Here is a 24,131-nt window from a genome sequence, read left to right on the forward strand (position 1 = left end):
AGAAAAGAGGTCACGTGACCACGTAGCAGCTGCAAGGCTGAGAGGGAGAGAGAGAAAGAGTCTCACAGAGGAGCAGAAAGACGGAGCAGGAGGAGAAACAGTGAGCGGGAGGGTGAGTGTGTCTGTTTGCATGTTTGAATTATGTGCACATGCATATGTTAGGATGTGTTCTTGTGAATGACACGGAGAAAAATATCAGAGGAAAATAGCCCCGCGAGGGAAAAGAAAGCAAGAGACAAGAGAGAGATTATGTGTGTTGGCTTTTGTTAAATAAGCACCAGTATGCTGAGATAAACGAGAGAGAGAGAGAGAGAGAGAGAGAGAGAGGGGAAGGAAACAGAGAGTGAGTAACAGAGGAGGGAGGAGGAGAAAGAGTCGATAGAAACTGTCTTATCATCTCTCCCTTGACTGCTGGGCTCAGCAGAGACAGAGATACAGACACACACACACAGACACACACAGCCTGTCAGGATCTGAGCTTTTTACTCGCCTCATCTCTCTTTTCCCTTTCTGTCCGTCCATCTCAATTTCAATTTGCTTTATTAGCGTGACATGTAAATACATGAGACTGAAGAAAGAAATGATAAGTGTGCCCGACACAGGTTATATAAGAGAAGAGGAGTGATCATACGTGTCAGAAGCTGCATGTATGTTAACTGTACGCGTTACACGCAGTTAGATGCAGGTTGACAAGTTATCTGAAACTGGGGGAAAGGAGGCTTTTCATCAACTTCGCAGGAACAGCTTTTGTCAAAACTTTGATGATATTTAACTCGAAGCTTTCAGAAGATGTGAGCCGATACGTTTTCTCCGACGGGTCTACACGATTTCATACAGCGACCTCTGTCAGTCTCCACTTTTACTTTGTTAAGCTCTGGCTTCGGTTCATTTTTTGCTCCCTCCTTCATAAATCTTCTGCTCTCACTCCGCTCGTCGCTCGACAGCTTCCTCTGCCTGCTCTTGCTCACACGTGTGAAAGCTGGCAGGCAGAAGGTAGACGACTAATCTGACGTGTGCGAATACGAGATTTGTGAGACTTTTGATGAACAAACTCTCCAGATCCGACCGCCTTTTATTCTTTTTTTTTCTTCAAAACCGCCCGCGAGATGAGCAGAACATTCAATAAGTGGTGTTCCAGTGTGTGTGTGTGTGTGTGTGTGTGTGTGTGTGTGTGTGCGTGCGCCTATGAATATTTCATGAGTGTGTTTACTGCTTTGGCTGTTTGTTTGCTCTTCCTGTGGTATATGTGTGTGTTTGAAAGGTGTGTGTGTGGTGGTAATGAGGTCATTGCTGTAGCAGTCAGGGGGGGCTGCTGGCTAATTCCAGCTGTAATTAACATTAGTGGGTCAGTGAGAGGGTAGAGGGTGAAGACAAAGGTTAGTCCGACCACGTTTGCTCTAAGTGCGTCCACTGTTCAGTAAATCGATGGGCTTGCTAGTTGTCTCTGTGGTCGTGTGTGTGTGTGTGTTGCTGTGTGTGTGTGTGTGCACATGCTTGCATCTGTGCGAGAGTGTAAAACTGCAGTGATACTTAATAATGTTTGCGTGTAGACACTGCCGGGTTTCTTAAGATGTGTTGACTGGCTCCCTCGAGGAAATGTGTGCACTCATGTGTGTGATTTGCTATTAGGGTCACCGCTCTATTTGACACAGCTCTACTCCCTCCGCTCTGTCTCTAGTGGAGCTGACCCACGCGTATGCGCTCGCTATGATGTCCAGACACAAAGGGAGGCACACACACACTTGTCCGTTCTGTTTCGAGCACTTGTGTGTGATGACTTTCATCCGCTGAAGATATCAACTGTGTTCGAGATCTGATGCGTTTTCTCACATCTTCCTTCTTTTTATAAAGAGGTGGTAATATAATTCCTCAGCTGACAGAAGAATCAAACACTTTCTCGCCGACTGGATCTTCACGGCATAATTTCTCCCCCTGTCTCCTCCGCAGGTATGAACCATGAGTCCAACAAATCACCATCATTAGGAATGATCTCCACGGCAAGTCGCACCACAGCTACTGTGAGTCCCCTCAGCCCACTAACCAATGGGAACGCAGTTGCTCAGTCTGCAAACTCCGGATTCGCTGCTGCCCTGCGTAAACTGGCCAAACAGGCCGAGGATCCCAGAGGTGAGTGGGGATTTAACCTTTTATTTTAAAACCCAGGCCCTGGAGAGCTAACGTGGTCCTGAACACACACACACACGGAAAAACAAGCACCTCTACTGCTGTCAGATTTGTTCAACATCCTTTATTATATCTACACCTTTTCATTGTTTCTGTCAACTCTGAACCACTAAACTGAGCTATACAAACAAAATTTAAGGAATATATATAGAAAAGTAGGCCTGTCACGATCATTACGTTACATCTTAAATATCTTATATTTTTGATTTAATTGTTTTTTTGGACATGACCCAATGACAAGTGGTATATTAACTGCCAAATGTGTAATACTTATTTAAGTGCAATCTTTTCCAATGGAGCCCCAAGAGGCCATATTGTGTTTGGCTGTGGGTTTTTATTTTAGGAATTTTAATATTATTAAGAATTAAAAGTTTTGTACTCTTTGAAAGGGTGTACTACTTGCATTATTAAACTATTATACGGAAATATCACGTCATTGGCAAAAAAAATGGTCTTCAAATGAAAGTAATATTGTTTATTACAATTATTTTGATTATATAACAAAAGTAGTTATTGAGTCGAGCCTAGGAATACGTTTCTGTCCCTGTAAAACTGCTGCAAACAAGATATAACGCGTTAATCAGTGAGCTGTAGAGGTTCTGGCCAGGCTAACTGTTCCCCTCTGTTTCCAGTCTTTATGCTAGGCTAAGCTAACCAGCTAGTCGGTCTAACTCTCCACTAGGAAGCAAATATTCTCCAAAAATGTCGAACTGTTCCTTTAAGATGTGTGCGAGGTTTTAATGAGCTAAAAAATGGTGCCGCAGCACATCACCACTGACTGTTTGTGTGTCATATCACAGACCAAGGTTGTGTTTGGTGGATTAAAACGTTACTGCCTAGTATCTCATTGGTTGTGTGTGTGTGTGTAAATGTGTGTGTGTGTAAATGTGTGTGTGTGTCCACTCTCAGCTCATTGGTGTCCTAATGAAGGTGTTGAATAAGGGCTGACCTATTCTGACCTCTCCCTCTCTGCCTCTTCCTTCATCCATTTCCATTCATCTCCTAATAATGAGAATCTAATTACAGTCAATTATAACAAGCTCTCTCTCCCCCTCTCTCTCTCTCTCTCTCTCCCTCTCTCTCTCTCTCTCTCTCTCTCCCTCTCTCCCTCTCTCTCCCTCCCTGTGGCTCTCTCTCTACCTTGAGGCTCCATCTTGTTATTTCCTCCTCCTCAGTGCCTCTGGATGTGTTTGTGTTTCTGTGCGTGTGTCGACTGATTAGTGAGTGTTACAGTAATGGAGTAATGGTAGAGTGGGAGCTACAGACGACACACACCTTCACTGTGTCCCACCCCAGTCTCTTTTTTTAAAAAGCCATCATCTATGAGGTCCTTCGTTCCTTCTCTCTCCATGTCTGATTTTTGTCTTTCTTCATCAGCGTCACACACAGACTTTCATCTTCTGCTCCTCTACCTCGTGCATCTTTTTTACACTTTTCTTTATTTCTGTCGCATCTCGCCAGAAAGCTTTTCATCAAAATGATTGAATCACTGTTTACCTCGTCACAGGCCAGCGCACTGTCAGAATTGCTAGTTTTTCCTTTTCGTGTACCGTCTCTATTAAGACACGGGGGGATTGTTTGATCCTGACATCTTTTTAGATCTGATGAGCTGAGTTTATTCCTGCCTCTCCCGCTATCATTAACGCCCCGTCCCTCCCTGCTTCAGGTTCTGCTGTCAGCGGTGAGTCGTCTCCAGTCTCTTCCCCGGCCACCAGCCACAGCTCACCGGTCACCACCCCTAAGCGAAGCTCATTAGGGCCCCTCCTGGGCCAGACCAGGGGCCACGGCGTGCCCGGCACCCCTCCAGTAGTCACAATTGCCCCCACCAAGACCAGCAACGGCCTGTGGAGGGCTGACGGACGACAGGTAAGACACGTCGTTTGTCAAACCGTCGCACCCTGAGACATCTCGCTCTGTGAATCTGAACTTTCTGTCCTGCTGTCTTAAAGCTTCTTCTTGTCTCGGCGCAGATAAGTCGTCTGTCCCTTTCTGTCTCCTTAATGTTGCTGCTCCCTCCATTGAAGAAATAGTCCCAGTGCTTGTCAACATCAAGTCATCCATGTCTTTCTTTCTTTCTTTCTTTCTTTCTTTCTTTCTTTCTCGCCCTCATTTTTTTCCCTTCCCTCTTTCTTTCTCTCTCTCTCTTCCCTCTTACTCTCTCTTTCTCTGTCTTGTCTCATCCTTTCATTTTCATTCTCTCACCCCTCCGCCTCACCCCCGTCTTCCTCGCGCTAATCAGTCCATGTCTTTTTCAGCAACACATGAGGGGTTTGTAAAGAAACACTGGAGGCTTCAGAGACTGGCACCTATTGTGTTCAGCTTCCTGCAGTGTTTGTGTGTGCGCATGTGTGTGTGTGTGTGTGTGTACTTGACCCTTCACCACAAAAGGCTTAGGATGTGAAGAGGGACCCCGTGTATGTGTGTGCGCGTCCGTGGATGTGTTTGCTTGTGGGTGTGCGAGTGAATTCAAGGTGGGGCGAGGGACCAGGCCCCTCACACAATGCAGGGGTTAGCCCCCACAGTAGCCACTTCCCCCTGGATCAGAGCTGCCTTTCTCCCCCTTCACAAAGAGCACTCTGTGGCTCTGCCTGCCCGGGGCTCCCATTCAGACATTCAGAGAGAAAAGAAGGAGGGAGGGAGGCAGGAAAATAGAGAATAGGATGTTAAGAAATGAAGGGGAGGGAGTGTAAGAATGAGCAGGGCTGTAAAGCTGTGCGTAGCTTCAGTATTTGTCCTAACTGTGCGCTGCTTGTCCTAGAACAGAAAGACGGAGGACAGGACGATTTAAGCAAAAGAAACACGCTGCTCGTGTGTGTTTATTGCTGCATCTGTGAAGGCCGTTGGCTGTCTGCGGGGGTCAGAGGTTAAGGAATGTGATGGCTGCTCTCCAGACTCGCTGTGTGTCGTCTCCAGTGGAGGTTTTTTTGCTGAATGATACCCGAAACAATTCGTCACTGGTTTGAATCTGCTTTCCATGAGTGACACATTCAAAGCTATTCAAACGTATTCAAAGCACAGATATTTCACTGTGGGTCAAGTGTTGTACAAAACTAAGGTAGCAGATCGGGTGGTGCTGGGAGAGGTCATTTGGTTGTGGTTTGTCCGTGGTCTGTCCTGACGTCCTCTGTTGCTGTAGCAACGGGATTTGACACATTATAGTGGACATGTGTGTCTTCTTCTCATCAACGTGCTGTCGTCAAAGATTTCCTGGCAGCTGTGTGTTAAAATCAGGGGCCACAGAGACTTTTTCTTTCATAATTACATGTTCATTAGTCTATAATTACCTGTCTTTTATGTGTTGGGTGGCCAGTGTAGTGGAGGGTGTTCAGTGTATCCTACACACCGGACCTTTAGGATTATCTTTTGGCATTTTGCGTCTTTAGCTGAAATGAGAGTGAGAAAAACAAGCAGCAAACTGGGACAGAAAATCCAGTTTTCATCCTCGCTAACTGTGTCAGTATTTACTGTAATGTTATATGTCAGTCCAGGACACATCTTTTTGTAATTTTGGTTTGTGTTTTTCCATAACTGTTTGTGTCATGGTGGTGATCTGAAGGTTGGAATGTGACTATAATCAATCGAGGATCAAATGCAACTTTGAGGCGACCGAGTCCTCTGAGTGGGAAGCTCTTAGAGAGAGAGAGACAGTGAGCGATGAAGGAGAGAGCAGTTGGCCAGATATTAGGATCATCTTTCTGCTTTGATCTTGACCTGTTATGACATATCAGACCCACTTTTCCACTCCGGTGAGCCTCTGGGTGAAGCTCGGGGTTTTTTTTTTACCCACTCACTCCTTCTTATTTCCCTCGAACTTTCTTCTGCCCAGTTTTAATCCAGCACACACTCAAAACTCATGGATATACATAGAAATGTCTGCTCTCACGCTGTCTGTCTCCCTGTCAGGTAGAGCCGAGCGTTCAGGGACTCGGGAGGGAGCGGGTGGGTGCCGAGAACACCCAGCCACAACTAGATAAGCGGACTCCGCCCACCCTTTCACCTCACCACCTGGCTCACTCCTTTGGGCTCACCCCCAGCTCCGTGATGCAGGACCCAAGAATACAGAGCCTTAGGTGAGTGCAACACACACTCATCGTCGGCCCACAAGTATGTGTGTAAGAGTTTGCGGTAGTGCAGAACCCATTCGAAGCAACATTCGGATCAAAGCTGCGTTGTACTCGTTCTGCAGTTTGCCCGGGCAGATGCACCCTGTGGTTCCTTCGGGTGCCGTCCCAGAAGAGTACCTCAGAGCGCTCCGGCCCTTCGCCACCTCAGATGACCTCCGACTGACCTCTCTACCCATGAGTCTCGACCCTGCTGCTGCGGCCCACGCCGCAGCTGCTGCTGCCTACTATCACCCTGCCTACCTGCACCATCCGCTGTCCTTGCCAAGGTAACAACACCACCTTAAACTCTGAGTCATTAACCTGAATTTTAGTGTGAATCAAGACACGACGTGAAGAAGTAGTATATTGTTCCTTAAAGCTCCTACAAGGAACTTTGATATTTTGTTTTTTGTCGCCCCTGTGGACAAAAGTGGGAGTGTTTCCACCGTCAAATCTCTTCCTCCTTGTTTTTAACTGGCTAACGTACTACTCACTGTAACTTAGTTTGGGAAAATGTAAACACAGGCTCTTTCAGTGTGCACGCTGACCCGGTGGCAGGAGTCAAGAATAACTAAATAGAAATAGTTCTTGCTGATAGTCTCTTTTGCTTATGTAGGTCACACAGAGGCAGAGTTTTATAACCAGTTAAAAAGTCCTTGTAGTAGGTTTAATTAAAGTACCGGACTAGGCTATGAATTTCTCCATGTCCACCTTTAAAACACAATATTGTATTAAAGAGTTATTTATTGGCACAAGCTCCCGTCCGCCATGCTGCAAGCTATAACTCACATCACATTGTTTACAATAACTCACCCAAGGAGGAGTCGTGTGAGGTAATCATCCATCTAGTTGGATGTTCATGTAGCTTGGGTCAGCTTTTCAGTAAACTTATGTAAAGTTTGGAAACAGAAGTAAGAGGACATTAAATACGATGACCTGAGAAGTAGATCGTGGACGCCCTCGCCATCTTCTCCCACACTTGGCTTTGTGCAGATGTAGTCTGACTGGTTTGCTTCTGTGTGCCTGTCACAGGATGGAGGAGTCTCTGTGTCTTTCTGCGCTGCGGTCGCAGTTCTACTCTGTGCCTGCAGGGGGCGCCTTCTCTCCTCTGCACCACTCCGCCCTCCACCTGCACCTGCCTGGAGGCCGCTATCCCGGGGAACTAAACCACACAGTGCTGGCTGAGAGGTAACACAAACACACACATGCAAAAATGCAAACATGTAAATTTGTTCGCTTCTTTCTTTCTTTCTTTCTTTCCTTCCTTCCTTCCTTCCTTCCTTCCTTCCTCCCTTCCTTCCCTCCGTCCCTGCCTCCCTCTCTCTCCTCTGTCTGCAGGGCTGTGTAATCTCTCTCTGCAGGGTAGGCACAGGTTGCTGAGTGTGTGATATTTTTAGCACACACCCCACAGTGCCTTCTATACACTCATCACACACACTGCCCTTCACACACACACACACACACACACACACACACACACACCGCACACACACACACATGCATATGCAAGCCAGTTCATACACTAAATCTCACGCACATGCTCATATAGACTTCTTCCTTCACCCCCGTCTCTCTTTCTCTCTCTCTCCGTGCTCCCTTTCATTTCTTTGAGCTCCTTTCTCAGTTTCACAATACACATTGTTTCCCTCTGGCATAATGCATGGGGGAAATGTTTGTGTTTGAAATGGATGGTATTTATCGGCTGGTTCTGTAATGGCTTCTGTGTATCCTGTAGGTTTGTTTGTGTGCTATTGATTGCTGGGGACTGTGTATGTGTGTGTGTGTGTGTGTGTGCGTGTGTGTGTCCTTTTCCTGTGGATACCTATTAAGTGTTCATCTGCTCTTGCTCAGTCATGCTGTGTATGGATTATTTTCCTCATGGTAAGTGGAGAGTGTGTGTGCGTGTTTGTGTGTGTTTCTGCGAGTGTGTGTATGTTTGGGCAGAAATGTTTGTGTGAGGTTCACCAGTGTGTGGTTAATATCTGCCTCATGTTGGGTGTTGCATCTCTCACCTTCTCCCCCTGTCTGTGTGTGTGTGTGTGTGTGTGCATACTTGTCAACCTCCCCCACAGGCTACAGATGGAGAATGAGCTCCGCCAGCGAGAGAGACAGCAAGAGCGCGAACGAGAGAAAGAGAGGGAGCGCGAGGCAGGGCTGGAACGAGAGCGGGAGCGCGAGAGGGAGCGAGAGAGGGAGGAGGAGAGGGGGAGAGAGCGGGAGAGGGAGCTGGACAGACAGAAGGAGAGGCAGAGGGAGAGACAGCAGCAGATGGTCAGAGCGGCGGAGAGCCACTACCTGGCTGAGCTGCAGGCTCGGAGGGCACCACCAGAGGACAGGGCCAGGCCAGGGGAGAGGCTGACCCCGAACAGACTGGGTACCTACACACAACCACAGCACACACACACGTGCACTCATGTATGTGTGTAATCATGTAATCACACGCATGACCAGAAACTGCTAGTAATGGCATTTTGTGTGAGCAAATTTTAAGTTCATTCAGTAAATCAATTAAAAAGAAAAACAGTATGGAGACTGTGGTGAGGAGGTGCAGGAAGGGCCTTCTAAAGGAGAGTTAATTGATGTGGGCTTCCTGAAACAGTTAACAAAGGTCATTTATAACAAATATTCTCAGTTTTATCCTTGAACTTAGTTTTAAAATCTTAGTCTGATGCCGAGCGTAAGAAGTGTGGCTTAAGCAGGTTATGAGAATCTGGAATTTGTAACTTACACACCAAATCTCAAATCAAGGGTTTAGTCAGGAATCATTGTTAGATGGGATCGAACGATGGTAGCGGTGACTCAAAAAACTACTTTTCTTACAAATAGCACCCTTAAATCCTGTTTTTTTTTTGCCCTACTGTGAGGCCCAATGTTGATAATGATTAGAAAATGTGTCTGATCCAGACCCAAATATCCTGACATGGTAATGCCAGATTGACCTGAAATTATTTTGGAAAGTACAATTGCTTATGATTATGGAGATGATCTGACCTCTCCTCTAAGAAAATCAGTAATTTCATTTGTATGCAAGAAATGTCACGATCTTTTTGGCAAATTTTAGCCGAACTTGAAACCAGCTTTCTAGAACTCACCATCAGGCCAGAAGGTCACCATCTTGAATATTGGATAATGTGCCTCTTGCATTTATTTTCCTTGTGTCTCATTGACAATCACACTATTGTAAATGATTCAAGACAAGACCTCCTGTTGTTCACAGCACAGTGGTCGGTTGTGCAGTAACAGTAAATGCTCTTGGCTTGGCACTTAGTGCTTTCTCCGGAGTCATGAACATCAAGACTGTTGGAACAATTCAAACTTTTAGTCTCAGTTCTTTCCTCACTCCAATTTTACACCTGAAATATGTCACAAGCTGTTAGGTTTCATTACAGATTACAAATTAAATGAAGTGTATTTATTGGGAATTGTAAACAACCAAGTTAGTATTTTCTTTGTAATTCATCATCTTGTCCAGCCTTGTAAAAAGTGTAAGATTTGATGATTTATTCAGATTGAACGATGTCTGAATAAATCACAGACATAATCATTTATGGTCTCCACTGTTTCTCCAGATAAAACCAAGGACTCAGAGCACCCGGGTTTCCCAGCACCCAAACCTCTGTCCCTACAGCCTGGCCATCACTCTTCCAGGGGGTCTATCCCACATCCGGTGCCCAGCCTGGTGCCCTCTCACCTGGGGAAGCATCATGCTGCTGCTGCTGCTTCTGCCGGGGGGATCCATGGCGCTCTGGCAGCTGCCATGATGACTCAGAGGGCGAGCGAGGCTGCTTGGTTAACACGGCAACGTGGGCAAGGGCAGGAGAGGGAGGGTCCGCTGGAGATGGGCCTCAGGTCGCCTGGGAAAGGGCTGGAGCTGAGGAGAGACGGCCACAGGTGAAGAAGTCAACAGAACTAGCTTTAGAAAATAATTATTCTGCCGTGTGACGACTTTAAACTTATTTTGCTTTTCATTTTTCTAAACAGAACCAATTCAGTCCATCACAACCCAGGCAGCAAAGATGTGCCTCCCTGCCTCGGCGCTCCACCTCCCCTCATCTCCCCCAAAGGTCCCCATCATCACCCTGCGCCTCCGACTACACTGTGGAACCCCGCCTCCCTCGTCGACACCCCTACAGACTCCCGCAGAAAAATCAACCCTCCTACGCCGCCGAGTCGCCCACCTCCAGGGCTGACCAGAGCCGACAGACCCCCCCTGAGCTGGGGGGAGAAGCTGGAAGACGGAGGCAGGAGGAGGGCAGAAGGCACAGAGAGGTACACCTCACTGAGGGGAGCTAGTTTACAGGACGCAGGCTCCTGGAACAAGGCAGAGCAGGACAGAGCCCTCCAGAGCCTCTATCATCGGCATCACATCAACAACCTCCACCAGAGATCCTGCGTGCCTCCTGACCTCGGGGGGCAGCGCCAGACAGCCTCTCCATCTCCGGTGAGGGAGCGACAGAGTCAGCCTCCCGACAACATGCTGGTGTATGACGAGGTGCTCCAGCAGCACCGACGGCTGCTCAGCAAACTGGACCTGGAAGAGAAGAGGAGGAAGGAGGCCAGAGAGGGAGGTGAGTGCGGAGGGGATTTATGAGCTTTGAGGGGGAGTTGTAGGCAGAAGATGATGACTCCAGTGAATGGTTGCTTGTGCCATTAAAACTAACCCACAGCCTTGCAATTTCTTTATGATGATAGATAATTTCTCCTGCCCTCCTCTTACCAGGTTATTACTATGACCTGGACGAGTCGTATGATGAGAGTGACGAGGAGGAGGTGAAGGCCCATTTGAGGAGAGTGGCAGAACAGCCACCGCTCAAACTGGACGCATCCTCCGAGGTACATGAACAAAGAGGTCGTTTAGACCCGATATTAACATGTGGCACGGGTCATGGGATCACAAGAGGGCAGTTTAACATGTCCATGTATATTGAGTGACCACTTGTATAATAAATAAATAAACATGTACATCTCTCCGTTTACAAAGACCAAATGTGTTGTTGTGTTGAACTGGCGGACCAAAAGTAGGAGCCAACTTGCTACTGACATATTTTCTACACTAAGGAAGAAATAACTTGAATGTCCTATATCATGCAAATCTTCAGTGTCACTAGAAAACCTTCTTTAATGTTCAAAAAACACAATATTTTTCTCATACTGCCTATAGTGCCTGTCTCTTTAAGCCCCCACCCTCTGAAAAGCCCAGTCTGCTGTGATTGGTCACCTTTCACAGGCCTGAGCAGGCACCACCTGCTATGGTTCTCTTCAGCCATACTTTAAAATGAAACACAGGAAATCTCACTTTTACAATATGGGGCCTTTAACATATAACAGTTGCTGAATTAACAAGAAGGCCAAAATAAATTTGAATTTGTTGTAGACAGCGTTTCACAAAGTTTGTAAAGCTTCTCCAAACGCACAAACTCACAAATTGCATGATTTTTTAAAGGGAGTCTGGGGATATTGCAATTACTACTTCAGTGGTGAAATCAGTTGAAACAGACATTGTGTTCACAAACATCTGCTGCTTACCTTGGCAGGTAAGAGAACCCAGACACATAATTTGCATTACAGTGAACCAAATGGAAATCAGACAGCATGTTTCACCTTCTTTCAGAGGACATCAGTTGAGTCTGTCTTCTTTCAATGTGGCCCAGGACACGCTGCTAAAAAAATGTGGTCATACGTGACCCAGACCACCTCTGAATGAGATCTCAGTGATTGGATCTCACTGTGTCCTGGGTGCGTTCACATCTGTACTCGGAGCTTGTGATCGGATCACTCAGGACGGATTATAATGCCAGTTCTGAGCCATAGAAAGACTTTGATTTGAAAACAGTTTTTAGAGTGATATTCACCCTCCCAAATCTCTCTCCCTCTCCAAAGAAAGTGGATTTTCTGCGCGTGTGTGGTCTGACCACGCTGGCCCACCGCGATGAGCTTCTGGTGCGCAAGAGGAGGAAGAGGAGGAGGATGATGAGAGAGCGCAGCCTCTCTCCGCCGGCCGTGCGGGGCAAGAGAAAGGCGTCTTCACCTCCGACACCTACAACTCCCTTAACCACCCCGTACTCTGCCGAGCAGATGGACAGCGCCCCCGAACTGGAGGAGAAAAAGGACTTCCTCCTTATGTTCGACCTCTCGCATGTCAGCCCACAGCAGAGGAGAGGTAACAACCTGTTTCAAATCCACACACACACACGTCCTACGTACTACTCTGCTCTCTTCACAGTTGTTCTGGTAACTCCCCGTGGAAAAATGCAACATGCAGCTTCTCTCTCTGTTTTATTATTTACTGAGGGTGTAGGAGGGTGAGAAGAAAATAAAGTTAGGGTACGTGTGGAGAGGAAGTTGTGGCAGCATTTTCTACTTTTCTCCCAGCGAGGGTGGATTTGAACCCACAGCCGGTCAAAATATAGAATCAGTTAAAAATGTATGAATTTCTTTTTAAAAGATATTAAGCTAATGTTTTTTTAATGTAAAACTGTAGATAGACACATTTTAAAAATGGGTAAAATTAAATATTTAGATACATTTTGGAAAGTTTTTAAAAACATATGCACATGTATATTGTATGAGGAGGATTTCTTGGACTTTATGTCACTAATACAGTCACCCTGCAACAAACACTGCTTTTGGAGGCTTGGATAAACATAGGGCTCATTATTTTCCATTACTTATTATAAGAAGTCTGAGAATTTTGATGATTAATTATGAACAATCTGTATAAGCAACACAGAAATAAGGGCAAACTCTTTTTTCTTTTAAATTTATTGTTTTTTACGTCCTCAGAGGACACCGGTGCATAATCAGCAGCTCATTTGTGCTCTCTTTCAATTTTTCTATTAATTTTCTGTTACTGGAAACATTTTCTGATCTACTGGACCTAGTTTACTGTAAACTGCTGTAATCAGCTCTTGGATGAAAAGGGACATCAAATCTGGATGAAAATCAGTATAAACAATCTGCTACTCTGAAAAAAAAAAAAAAAACTTAATATTTTCAGGAGAAAATGTGCTAAAAACTGAAAATGATGAGCCTTCATGAAACATTAATTTTTGGTGGTGTAGTCTGTCTGCGGCGGTGTTGTGCCAAACATAACCTCAAGTCACCGATCTGCTGACCTTTTTCCGTCAGTTCCTTGTGTCAGTCAATATTTTAAGTCCTATTTTCAAATATGAATGACAGGTGTTCTCATTCTGTCTTCTGCTCCGTAGATAAGGAGAGGACAGAGGAGCTGCTGAGGGCCATTCAGAGGAAGACTGTGACGTTAGACACTCTCAGATATAATCCTTTACCTCCGTGTAGCAGTCCTCCTGCTCCCTCAACTGGTGAGACACACACAGACACGGCAAATACACACACACTTACACACACACACATTTATAGGCATGTTTAAAGTCGCAAGAATCCTTCCTAAGCAGCTGTACAAATGTATTTTTAGGTGACTCCTCATCAGCTCCTCCGCCGTGCCAATCAAACGGACATCTCTACCCCGACTCTCCCAGCCCCTCCCCTCCCTACCTTCACAAACCTAAGCATCTCCCCCATAACGACACGTTCAAACCCTCCGTGGACACCCACGTGGCCCGCATCCCTCCGCCCTTGGCCCTTCATCACGAAAAGGCTGAGTTCGTGGAGCCGAACCGGAAGCACCAGGGCCTCCAGAACGGCGTTGTTGCTTCTCCCCAGAAAAAGGAGCCCAATCCTGCTGTGCAGAACGGACGGACTCGGCCCTTGGAGAGGTTCACACCGGAGGCCTTCGCTCAGCACTTCCACCAGGCCGTGCTGCAGTCCACACACAACACGCTGCAGAACAAAGGTTAGCCACCCACTCCCATAGGTGCATGACCATTAGGCCCTGAATTTTAAAATGACGATGTTCTGCCACCTAGTGGTGTTTCTGTGCAGTGTCCTAGCTGTTGAAATCATAAACCACATTTGCTGCTCATGAAGTACTGTGCTAAAAATGGCTGAAAAGACTGACACAGCAGTTTTCTCTCACTCTTTTCTTCACAGGAGTCTCAAATTGCGTCCCAGAGGCCGTCATGAAGGCCGCTGACCGCTCGTTGCCTCACAGCATCTCTCAACTGAAGAGCTCAAGTCTCAACCACGCCCCTCAGCACGCACACATCAACGGTCATCACTTCCATTTCCCTGCAGCAGGCAGGGACGCCCCGGGACCGCAGGAAGAACTGTCCGACGAGGACGAGGAAGAGTCTGGTCAGGAAGAGGAAGATGAGGAGGAGGAGGAGATGGAGGAAGCTCCAAAGAAGTGGCAGGGTATCGAAGCTATTTTCGAGGCCTACCAGGAGTATGTGGACGGTGAGTCAGTGTCGAGTCAGTTGCATGTTTGTTGAAGTTCCCCTGAATGTTTTTAATGTACAAAGCCAGTCAGAAAATGACTCCCGGTGTAATCGCCTGCTTCATTTATAGTTGAAGTGCTGTTACCTTCTAATCGACATGTCACCGTCGTCATGTTAGACTGTTTGTTTTTGAGCCGCGAATCATTGATGATTATTAGATGTGGCAAGATTTGGCCCTCATGGGACTATTTACTTCTCTCTCAGGGCATTTATGTGAAAGAGTTATAAGAATAGATTTAACTTTGCCTTGTTTGTGGTGTCTGTGTGTTTCTCTCTGTACAGAGTGGGGTTTGGAGAGGCAGGTTCTTCACAGTCAGTGTAAAAGACTTGAAGCACAGAATTACAACCTGACCAGAACTGCAGAGCAGCTGTCTCTCACTATGGGGGTAAGTATCCAAGGCCGTACCTGCATGCCTGCCTCTTTGTGTCTTTTAATGTCAGTGTCTTCTGCAACTGTCAGTCGACTTATCGATTAGTCTATTGACAGAAATATGATCACCAGTAATTTTGTCATGTGATAGAAGATAGAAAATGCTTTTTTTTGAGTATTGGCTGACAAAACAAGACATTTAGAGACATCACCTTGGAAACTGGGATGGTGATTTTTCACTTATTTCTGTCACTTTACGGATAAAACGATAAATCTAGAAAATAATCGGCAGATTAATCAATAATTCAAACAACCATCACTTGCTGCCCTACAGTGCTCATTTGCTGTGTGTACTCCTGTTTGTAAGCGACGCAGCTTAGTCTTGCTTCTGTAACAAGAGTCTTGTCCGTCCTGCAGGAGCTGGTGAGTCAGAGGCAGAAAGTGAGAGAGGAGAGGGAGAGACTGCAGGCCCAGCTCGAGCACTTCAGGAGGTGTTTGACACTACCGAACATTCACTGGGGCAGGGGGCAACTGAACGGACACACACCGAGGTGACCTCCGACAACCGCTCTCTGACTGATACGCCTCTGACAGCGAAGGATCAGTAACAAGAACAAGACAGACTGGAGCCAGACCACTCTCTGCACTCGAAGCACTTGAAGGAGCCGGTCCTTGTCTTGTTACGCTTCTGGCCAGTCAGTTATGTTACCTGACTGGCTCCAGATTCAACTGATGACCCGCCAGGTTTGCCACGGTAGCTGTAAACCACGGTGACCATGTCGTCTGGGCATTCACACTCTCTCTCATTCTGCCCAGCACTGTGTAGGTGAAACAGCATCTCCGTCAGAGTTACTCTAACCACTCCTGCTAGTCCTCAGACAGCTTTAAGGACTTTCTACCATTTAGCTCATATTATATCAGTTTATTGACTCACACTAATGAGATGTTTCACTCGGCACAAATCTGTAGCCTCTCTGGACAGCAATGAGAAGAGACTTAAAGCGTACAGTGGTCACTTGGTTAATACTCAGAGAATGAAAACAGGAGTCAAGGAATCAAAGCACACCTCAGGCCTTAAACTTGACAGGATGCACTTGAAATGGAACTGGAGGAGATACTTCACGGTCCTCTGCGTGGTGTAATGTCGTACTGAGCACCGTACGTGACGGGTGAAGCAGTCTGTGTGCTGGTAAAGGAAACATCTAAAAGATATTATCTATATAACGGCAAATGGTATCAATGAAGTTTTTTGAGGTTTAATACATTTTTCCATCAGTAAAGTCTCTCGCGATAGATGAAGAATTTTGTATGTTTTGTTGTTTTAACCGTTCCTCGTGGGGAAGCCATATGTTTCGTTCCAACTGCTGCTGGTCAGAATTAAAAAATAAAATGTTTAGAAAATGAAGGATGTTAGGACAGTCGTATTTGAGAAATGTTATGTGATGTCAAAAATGTTTTTTGGGGGTGGGGGGGGGGGTTTGACCAAGATGCACTGGGGGATGGAAGACAGCGTGGCATCAGTCTTTGTCTCACAACATTATCAAGTTGTCAGCTAAGAAGGTTTCTGTCCTGAGCACTCCACATGCCTATAAATGTTGAAGAAACTTGAAGAGAATAAAAATTATGATTTTTTTTTTTTAAAAAGGCCTTTTGCAACATTCTTCACATGTTCTTAGAGAATTGGAAATAAATGTTTTCACCCGTCTGAAGGTGATTTATTGTGGCATTATTGTGAAGAAGTTGAACTGATTTTGCTGTGGAATCAAAAAAGCCAAATTTGTTATTCAGTTCCATTTCAGGACTGTGTCAAAACTAATAAACGACATCTTTTCTCTTGATGCTCTTCGAGTACTTGAAACGGTTCTCTAATTGTTTTTAGGGGCGACATACACATCAAAATGACACCGTCCTTCTGTGGATAACAGTAAAGGACGCCATCTCTGCTCTTTTGATGAGATTTATTTTTGTTCAAGCCAGATAAAGCAATGTCACAAAAATTTATATTTTCTGCCTCTTTCCCTCTGAATATTAAAATCCCAGGAGCCTCTTTCCCACAAGCGCCAGTTAAAGTAGCAATGTCCCAAAATCACCTGACCATCCTGTTACCTGTTCGGTCTCCTCGACAAACTTTCTGTGAAATCCTGCATATTTGTTTCAATCAGTTGTTATGTAATGTATTATTTGGGATGTATAAGTGTGATGAATTATTTATTAACATATATTGCTGTAAATTCTGATGGAAATTTACATTAAAATATTTGTAAAATGTCTTCTGTCTGTCGTTGTCGTGTATCTGGGGAGATATAAATATGTAACAGTGCAAGAGTTGAGATGACCAGAAACTTTAGTCATTTCTTCACATAATACATCATATTCAACATTTAGACATATAATGATTTTAAAAAGATGTAGAGAAGAAGAGAAAAAGAATAGGCTGTGGTCTTTGAACGGCAGGAGCGGAGTACATGTTCCTATAGTGGATAAACTGAACATTTATGTTTATTTTTTATCTTTTGCTCTTTTTAACCTGTAAAGAACTAAGCCTCTATTTTGTGTCTCTGCTCGACAATTGACAGAGTGTATCTCTGCAACCACAAGGTCTATTTGAATAATCAAGGTATCATAATAAAGGGATATATATCTATATGTCACTGGGTCCAAATAAATGAAGTTGGCAGCATAAACGAAAGATTTTTTTAATGAACATCCTTGAGGAATGATGCAGCTGCCGCTCCAAATTTCTAGCAAACCACAGCAAAACATCTGAACATTACCTCTGCGAACGTTTATGCTAATAAAGTGAATCAGAACAAAGTTAGGGAGGTTTCAGTGCAGATGGTTGGGCAGAATTTCTATCTGTGCCATTTAAAATTTATCAGGTACCAAACTATATATTTCACTTATATTTTACCATAGGTGCTCAAAAAAAACCCCAGTTGGATCCGCTTGGGCTCAACAGGTTAGGGATGGATGGGCGATATAATCGGCTTTCCATATCAGCTCCATGTTTCCTGAATTCCTGAACATATCTGTCCTCTGTAGAAGTAAAATTAGGGTTGGGGCTACAAAAAGAAAAATCACAAAATAAAACGAAACCTAACACAAGGGTTGTAAAATTAAGCATTGTTAGGCTATCTGGCAATGAACATGAAGAAGAAGAAGAAGAAGAAGTTTGTGTTCAACTACTAATACAGAGCCCAGTAACTGACAGCAATGCTGTAACTGTCCACTCTGTAGAGTCATAGAGGACAGGTCAGGGTGAAACAAGGGTGAGCTAGTCAGTCAAGTGCAGCATTAATTAGCCAACACAAGTGAAAACACCTGTGTGGGTGGACCATATGTGTGCAGGGCCTTTAATATTTGACGAATCACATTTATGAAATATGATTCCTCACTACTGATTAAACTACATACAGTATATGTAGACAGCATTAACAACATCTTAACTAGATACATTGCTGCTAATACTTGCACCAGTCATTACATATCCAGTATATATAATACTATAACACTGACAGGGCTCATTCTGAATAAGTACTTTTACTTTTGATGGTTTAACCACATTTTTATGATAATACTTAAGTGTTTTTACTTATTTACTACTAATCTTTTGAATGCAGGGCTTATGTGTAAGAGTATTTTTATATTGTGATAGCACTACTTTCACTCAAGAAAAGCATCTAAATATTTATTCCACCGCTGGATAAAAGTCACCACTTATTTCTCTCTTAGATCTTTTCCTCTTGCCAACTTGATGTAGCCTACAATCAAGTCCTTATCAAGGCGAGTTCAACATTGTTATATTTCTCCTCTTTCCTATTAATGTTTTTCACTGAATTTGTGATGCATCTGTACATGCACATACAGAATGAACTGGTAAGTATTTAAACAGATTTATTTCACAGATTTATTGAATATCAACACAAAGACATGAAATGAAAGGAAAAAAAGTTAAAACAAATAATGCACTATGTAGAGTAAGGCAACACACTTGAGTCCCAAGTAGAAAAGGAGGGATTATGCAGTGCATGGAGCAACATAACACAGTGGATAAAGATCTGCTGGATAAATAACGACCATGTGACCAAACAAAGGCCGACTCTCATGGAAATGTCCAGCAGCTATTCACATGGGTTCTGGATGACTATCAGCAGGAAGTCATTTTCTGCAGAAGAGACGAAGAGGGTACAGATATTATAAAAACACTAGAGCCAAAAGTGGTGCAGCTGTTGGCTGAGATAATATTAAATGTCATCATAGCATCAACACTACCAATGTAACTACTAAACACTCACCCGGTGCGACCAAGACCTCATGTTTCTTGGAGCGGATGCGGAGGAAGGTGAGGTCATTCTGCGGGTCAATGTCCCTCACTGTGCTCCTGGCCATCATCGTGAGGTTGCGAAGAAGTCCTGCGTACTGAACTGCTGTGGAGTTATCTAAAGTTGTTCTGATGGGAATACCTGGAAAGATAAATCATTCACAGTCAGACTGTATTTTAAACATGTTGCATCAGAGAAAACTGTTGTGTTTAACATGTATGCCTGCTGGCTTACCATCTGCGTTGACAACTATTGTTCCAATCACACCTTTATGGGCTTCGATCCTCTTCAGTGTGTCCTCAACTTCAGCCTGCAGGACAGAAAGAAATCAGACACAATACTATTTTATTTAATGACAGCACCCACTTATGGCTCTGCGGCAAGACAGTAACAAAAGACAATAATAACGAATTTAAGACAGTTGATTTCACTTCAGACAAGTTATCTAGCAAGGTTAGAAGCAGTAAATTAAGCTAGGCTACATCACAACTAGCAAATAATTGATGCAATTCTAATGTTTTCTGTGATCTAACAGTAATGTAAACATTAATACGTGTATCATTAAATGACACAGTTGAATATAAATGCAAAACATACAACAATTCCGATACAAAACAGCATTAATTTGCGTGCACGGCTCCTACCATTTTGTCGGTGAGCGGCTCTCTGCCTCAACTCCTCTGCTTCTTCTCCGCGTCTCTCTGTTGCCAAGAGAAACGGAAGTGACGTCGAGCGCAAGCGGAAGTGTAGCGTAGCCGTCATTGTGAAGAGGTGCTGGTTTTGTGCTGTTTATCTTGACTGCAAAAATGCCGGAGTTAGCGGTGGAAAATGTGGTCGTACATCCCTTGGTGTTGCTCAGCGTGGTTGATCATTTTAACAGGTCAGTACGTTTAATGTCTGTGTTCAGTCTTTACGAAGGTTGGAGGTTAAAATAGCCAGAAACGGAACGTTGCTGCTAAGCTAAGCTAGTGCTAGCCCTGCTGAGTCAGAGCACCGTTTAGACTGAATGCAGACACGGCCAGGCTAGTTAGCTCAGTGGAGTCAGGTTAGCTCGTCACCTAGCCGGTGTTCGCAAACGTTATGGATTGAACCTATGAATTAATTGGTAGCCAAGTTAGATTGATTATAGTCCAACTCGATGGTACGTCCTTTCTAATAAAGTGATTTTTCGTTCATTTCTTGAGGTATGGACAACATGAAGAGTTAGGCATTAGCTTAGCTTACAGTAGAAACCTAGCTAGCTAATGACTCAGTCAGTGTTTATGAGTAATGCCGTTCATTTCTGACAAAACTGTGGTAAACTAACAAGAGGATTTATTCTACAGGATAGGAAAAGTCGGCAATCAGAAACGAGTGGTTGGTGTCCTTCTGGGATCATGGCAGAAAAAAGTTCTTGACGTCTCAAACAGTTTTGCAGGTGAGTGTCATGTTGACAGCAACTGGGGGACTTGAGTGAAACACATTAAATAAAGAGCAATTATGAAAGAGAAAGAAAATTAATGAATGAGGAGCCTTTGGAGGAGTTTTTTGGCCCTAGTAGTCCACTTCCCATAATGAAACAGAATAGTATGAATCCCTGACAGCTACACAATCATGTTTCAAACTTCATTAATCCATTGTCTTTCCAGTGCCATTTGACGAGGATGACAGAGACGACTCAGTGTGGTTCCTGGATCACGACTACTTGGAGAACATGTATGGCATGTTCAAGAAAGTTAATGGTAAGGCACTGCAGACATCCCATGTACATCAGTTGCTTTAACTTGACTGTGATACCTTTTGAATAACTGACTTCTCTTGTTTTCAGCCAGAGAAAGAATAGTCGGATGGTACCACACAGGACCAAAGTTGCATAAGAATGACATTGCCATCAACGAGCTCATCAAGCAATACTGTACCAACTCGGTGTGTAACTACTTTGCCTGTTTCCACGCCTTAATGTGCATCACCTTGTCCTACTCATATTTATTCTGATGTTGAATAACTCACTCGTATATGTTTCTCTTTTATCCCACCAGGTGTTAGTCATTATAGATGTGAAGCCCAAAGATCTTGGTCTTCCCACAGAAGCGTACATCTCTGTGGAGGAAATACACGACGTGAGTGAATCATGGATTGCATTGAAGCAGATAGAAAACCAGTTGTTTCTCAAAGTGTCCTGACTTCATATTTTAGTTGAAAAATAAACTTTGTTTTAGAGTTGAGTTTGAACTCCTTTCATTGTTGTAATTTAATGTATTATTTCTAGGATGGCACCCCAACATCCAAGACATTTGAACACGTCACCAGTGAGATTGGAGCTGAGGAAGCAGAGGAAGTGGGTGTGGAGCACCTGCTCAGGTACTAAACAAACCTTCAAATCACAACTTTTACTCCACTGTTAATCACCTAACAGCCATTTTGCCATAGTAAATCATTGGATTACAGTAAATTATGCAACTCTGCTACTGTTTAATAATAATAATCAAAAAAGATGTATTGATGAAAATGATAAACTCCTTGCAAAAAATTCTAAGACATTCATACTCATGTCCATTCACTTGTTACGTACAATCCACAGAGATATCAAGGATACCACAGTGGGCACTCTGTCACAACGCATCACAAATCAGGTTCACGGCCTGAAGGGGCTCAACTCGAAACTGTTGGACATCCGCTCCTACCTGGAGAGAGTGACAGCAGGCAAACTTCCCATCAATCACCAGATTATCTACCAGCTGCAGGATGTCTTCAACTTGCTCCCAGACGTAAATCTGCTGGTAAGTTGTTTGTAGGGATCGACCGCTGTGTTCGCTGCTTGACACAAGTCAACTATGCTACGTTTATTTGATAATTTTAGTTACTAGTTACTTTGCAGATACAGATTTTTCAGTGTTGACTTGCTAGTATGACATGTAACCAATCAGGTAGTGTTGTAGGGTGGGCCATTTAGTGAGACCACAGAATGGTGACTACAGACAGAGGGATTCTGCATCAGAACCAACATGGCACATTTTAAAATTAATTTATTTTATCGGCAATCTGACACAAAACACGGATACCAATAATCAGAAAAATGCTGAACATAGGCCCCAATAATCAATCTATCCCTAGCTGTTTGTATTTGAGGTGCATTTACATCGTTTACATTATTTTTCAAAATTCGGTAAAGGTAAATCTTTTGGATGTCAGTGAAGCTGGTGTTACTTAATTTTAGTGATATGTGCACAAACATTTTTCCAGTTTAATTTGCTTATCATGTGATTTTGAAAGGTGGAGTTTAACAGTAAATTGAAACGGCAGCAGTTGGTTGTTGTAACATCAGCACACTAGTTATAATTGCCACACAATTACAATTCCAGCTAATGGTGAAAAAAACTTAACGGGGGAAAAAAGAAATCTACATTTTTTAGCTTTCATGTCTAACTGAGCTTCTTATTTTATCCACTGGAGGGCAAACTGAGTCGAGTTTAGTGTGACACATACAGCTCCAGCACATTTGTGCTCAAATGTTAACTAGTATGAACTGTATTGTGCTGTAATGATGTTTAACAAGCTAAATCTTGTGATCTTATCAATTCCATAGTTTTAATGAATTTAATTCAGTTATCTAGAGTTGATTTGTGGATTAAATATTCAACCACTAGAACAACTCTTGGTCGCAGTCCTGTTATTAACCAACATAACAATGGCAGAAGCAAGTCCTTAGAGATGGATACCTGCATGTTTCATATCTGGAAAATCCAGATCTGTGTTTGATCCATAGCTCTGCTTTTGTAATTTCATTTTAAACCCTTTTTGATCAAATCGTTTCATCATCCCCGCATAGAATTGCATCATAATCTCATATGAATATGATTTGTATTGTTGTAGACGTGGTTTTGTGATGCCGAATCTCATGTCTTTGTCCTTTGCCCTTTTTTTTAGGAGTTCACAAAAGCCTTCTACCTTAAGACCAACGACCAGATGCTGGTGGTCTACCTGGCCTCGCTCATTCGCTCTGTGGTGGCTCTGCACAACCTGATCAACAACAAGATTTCGAACCGAGACGCAGAAAAGAAGGAAGGACAGGAAAAGGAGGAAGGCAAGAAAGAGAAGAAAGATGACAAGGAGAAAAAAGATGACAAGGACAAAGATAAGGAGAAGGAGAAAGGGGATGGTGCCAAGAAAGACGAGAAGAAGAAAAAATGAGTGTTCCTCCTCTTAGGTCCTCTCTCAAATCACATGGCCTTCATCTGGATGGTGCTCTACTTTCTGCCCACAGGCACAGCTCTGTATGTGGGTCTCAGGCTAAAAGTAGGCATCTATATGGGGAGGGGTGTCATTTGAGATTTGGCCTCACTGTCACAAGTGGCACTCATAAAGACTGTTATTATCGTACAGAGATGATGTTCGCGTCTATGGTTTTCTGATCTATGAGAACATGCTCCTGGTGTTGTAAAACACCCGGTATTGCTTTTTTGTAATATGGAAAAAAATGTTTTGTTTCTGTATAACTCATTAAATTGGGATCATATTAAAAATTGGTTGTTTTTACTGTTCTTATTTTATCTAATTTAAAAACAGATGGTAAGTTGTTGTATTATAGAGGCCAGTAGGCAGATGTACCGATGTGTGTTTTGAGATCACTTTTTAATGGAGTTATGAAGGGAGAGGGCAAACAAAGCACTGAACAGATGTAGGTAGTATGTGTGTGTGTGAGTGTAAATATTCCCCATAGAGTAGTATGAACTCACTAAAGCTCAGATTGCCAAATTAGACACTGAAATTAAATTGAGGACAGGTTATCTTCCTGAGAACCTGATTTAGACAGACC

General features: G+C 43.9%; 3 protein-coding genes across 7 annotated transcripts in view; 2 read left to right on the top strand and 1 right to left on the bottom strand.

Moving 5' to 3' along the window:
* The window catches only part of LOC311263906 (genetic suppressor element 1-like), a 39,595-nt gene extending 22,311 nt beyond the window's left edge, over window positions 1-17,284 (top strand). For 3 of the 5 annotated variants that reach the window (XM_084364272.1, XM_084364273.1, XM_084364271.1), the window contains exons 2-16: window positions 1,948-2,127; window positions 3,851-4,050; window positions 6,088-6,254; window positions 6,371-6,574; window positions 7,320-7,475; window positions 8,360-8,661; window positions 9,857-10,178; window positions 10,269-10,855; window positions 11,008-11,120; window positions 12,168-12,447; window positions 13,496-13,609; window positions 13,723-14,100; window positions 14,298-14,603; window positions 14,927-15,030; window positions 15,432-17,284. In XM_084364272.1, the coding sequence (XP_084220398.1) occupies window positions 1,948-2,127; window positions 3,851-4,050; window positions 6,088-6,254; window positions 6,371-6,574; window positions 7,320-7,475; window positions 8,360-8,661; window positions 9,857-10,178; window positions 10,269-10,855; window positions 11,008-11,120; window positions 12,168-12,447; window positions 13,496-13,609; window positions 13,723-14,100; window positions 14,298-14,603; window positions 14,927-15,030; window positions 15,432-15,569 (3,551 nt within the window). In that variant the 3' untranslated portion in view covers window positions 15,570-17,284. Of the gene's footprint in view, window positions 1-25; window positions 113-1,766; window positions 1,854-1,947; window positions 2,128-3,850; window positions 4,051-6,087; window positions 6,255-6,370; window positions 6,575-7,319; window positions 7,476-8,359; window positions 8,662-9,856; window positions 10,179-10,268; window positions 10,856-11,007; window positions 11,121-12,167; window positions 12,448-13,495; window positions 13,610-13,722; window positions 14,101-14,297; window positions 14,604-14,926; window positions 15,031-15,431 lie in introns of those variants that run through there. The other 2 variants (XM_084364274.1, XM_084364275.1) reach the window with 2 other exon arrangements.
* A 1,607-nt stretch (window positions 17,285-18,891) lies between these two features.
* Window positions 18,892-20,061, bottom strand: LOC311264280 (dynein light chain roadblock-type 2). The gene is made up of 4 exons (XM_084365020.1): window positions 19,981-20,061; window positions 19,571-19,646; window positions 19,310-19,477; window positions 18,892-19,179 (listed from the first exon to the last, which is right to left on the bottom strand). Exons 1-4 carry the CDS (start codon window positions 19,981-19,983, stop codon window positions 19,136-19,138), a joined length of 291 nt encoding a protein of 96 aa, XP_084221146.1. The 5' UTR covers window positions 19,984-20,061; the 3' UTR covers window positions 18,892-19,135.
* psmd7 (proteasome 26S subunit, non-ATPase 7) lies at window positions 20,051-23,841 on the top strand. Its single transcript, XM_084365019.1, has 8 exons — window positions 20,051-20,216; window positions 20,662-20,753; window positions 20,965-21,057; window positions 21,144-21,241; window positions 21,355-21,435; window positions 21,585-21,676; window positions 21,897-22,095; window positions 23,243-23,841. Exons 1-8 carry the CDS (start codon window positions 20,143-20,145, stop codon window positions 23,504-23,506), a joined length of 993 nt encoding a protein of 330 aa, XP_084221145.1. The 5' UTR covers window positions 20,051-20,142; the 3' UTR covers window positions 23,507-23,841.
* The last annotated feature ends 290 nt before the right edge of the window (window positions 23,842-24,131 follow it).

The sequence above is a fragment of the Pagrus pagrus genome (genome assembly GCF_965226575.1).
Source record: "Pagrus pagrus genome assembly, chromosome: 10".
Lineage (NCBI taxonomy): Eukaryota > Metazoa > Chordata > Actinopteri > Spariformes > Sparidae > Pagrus > Pagrus pagrus.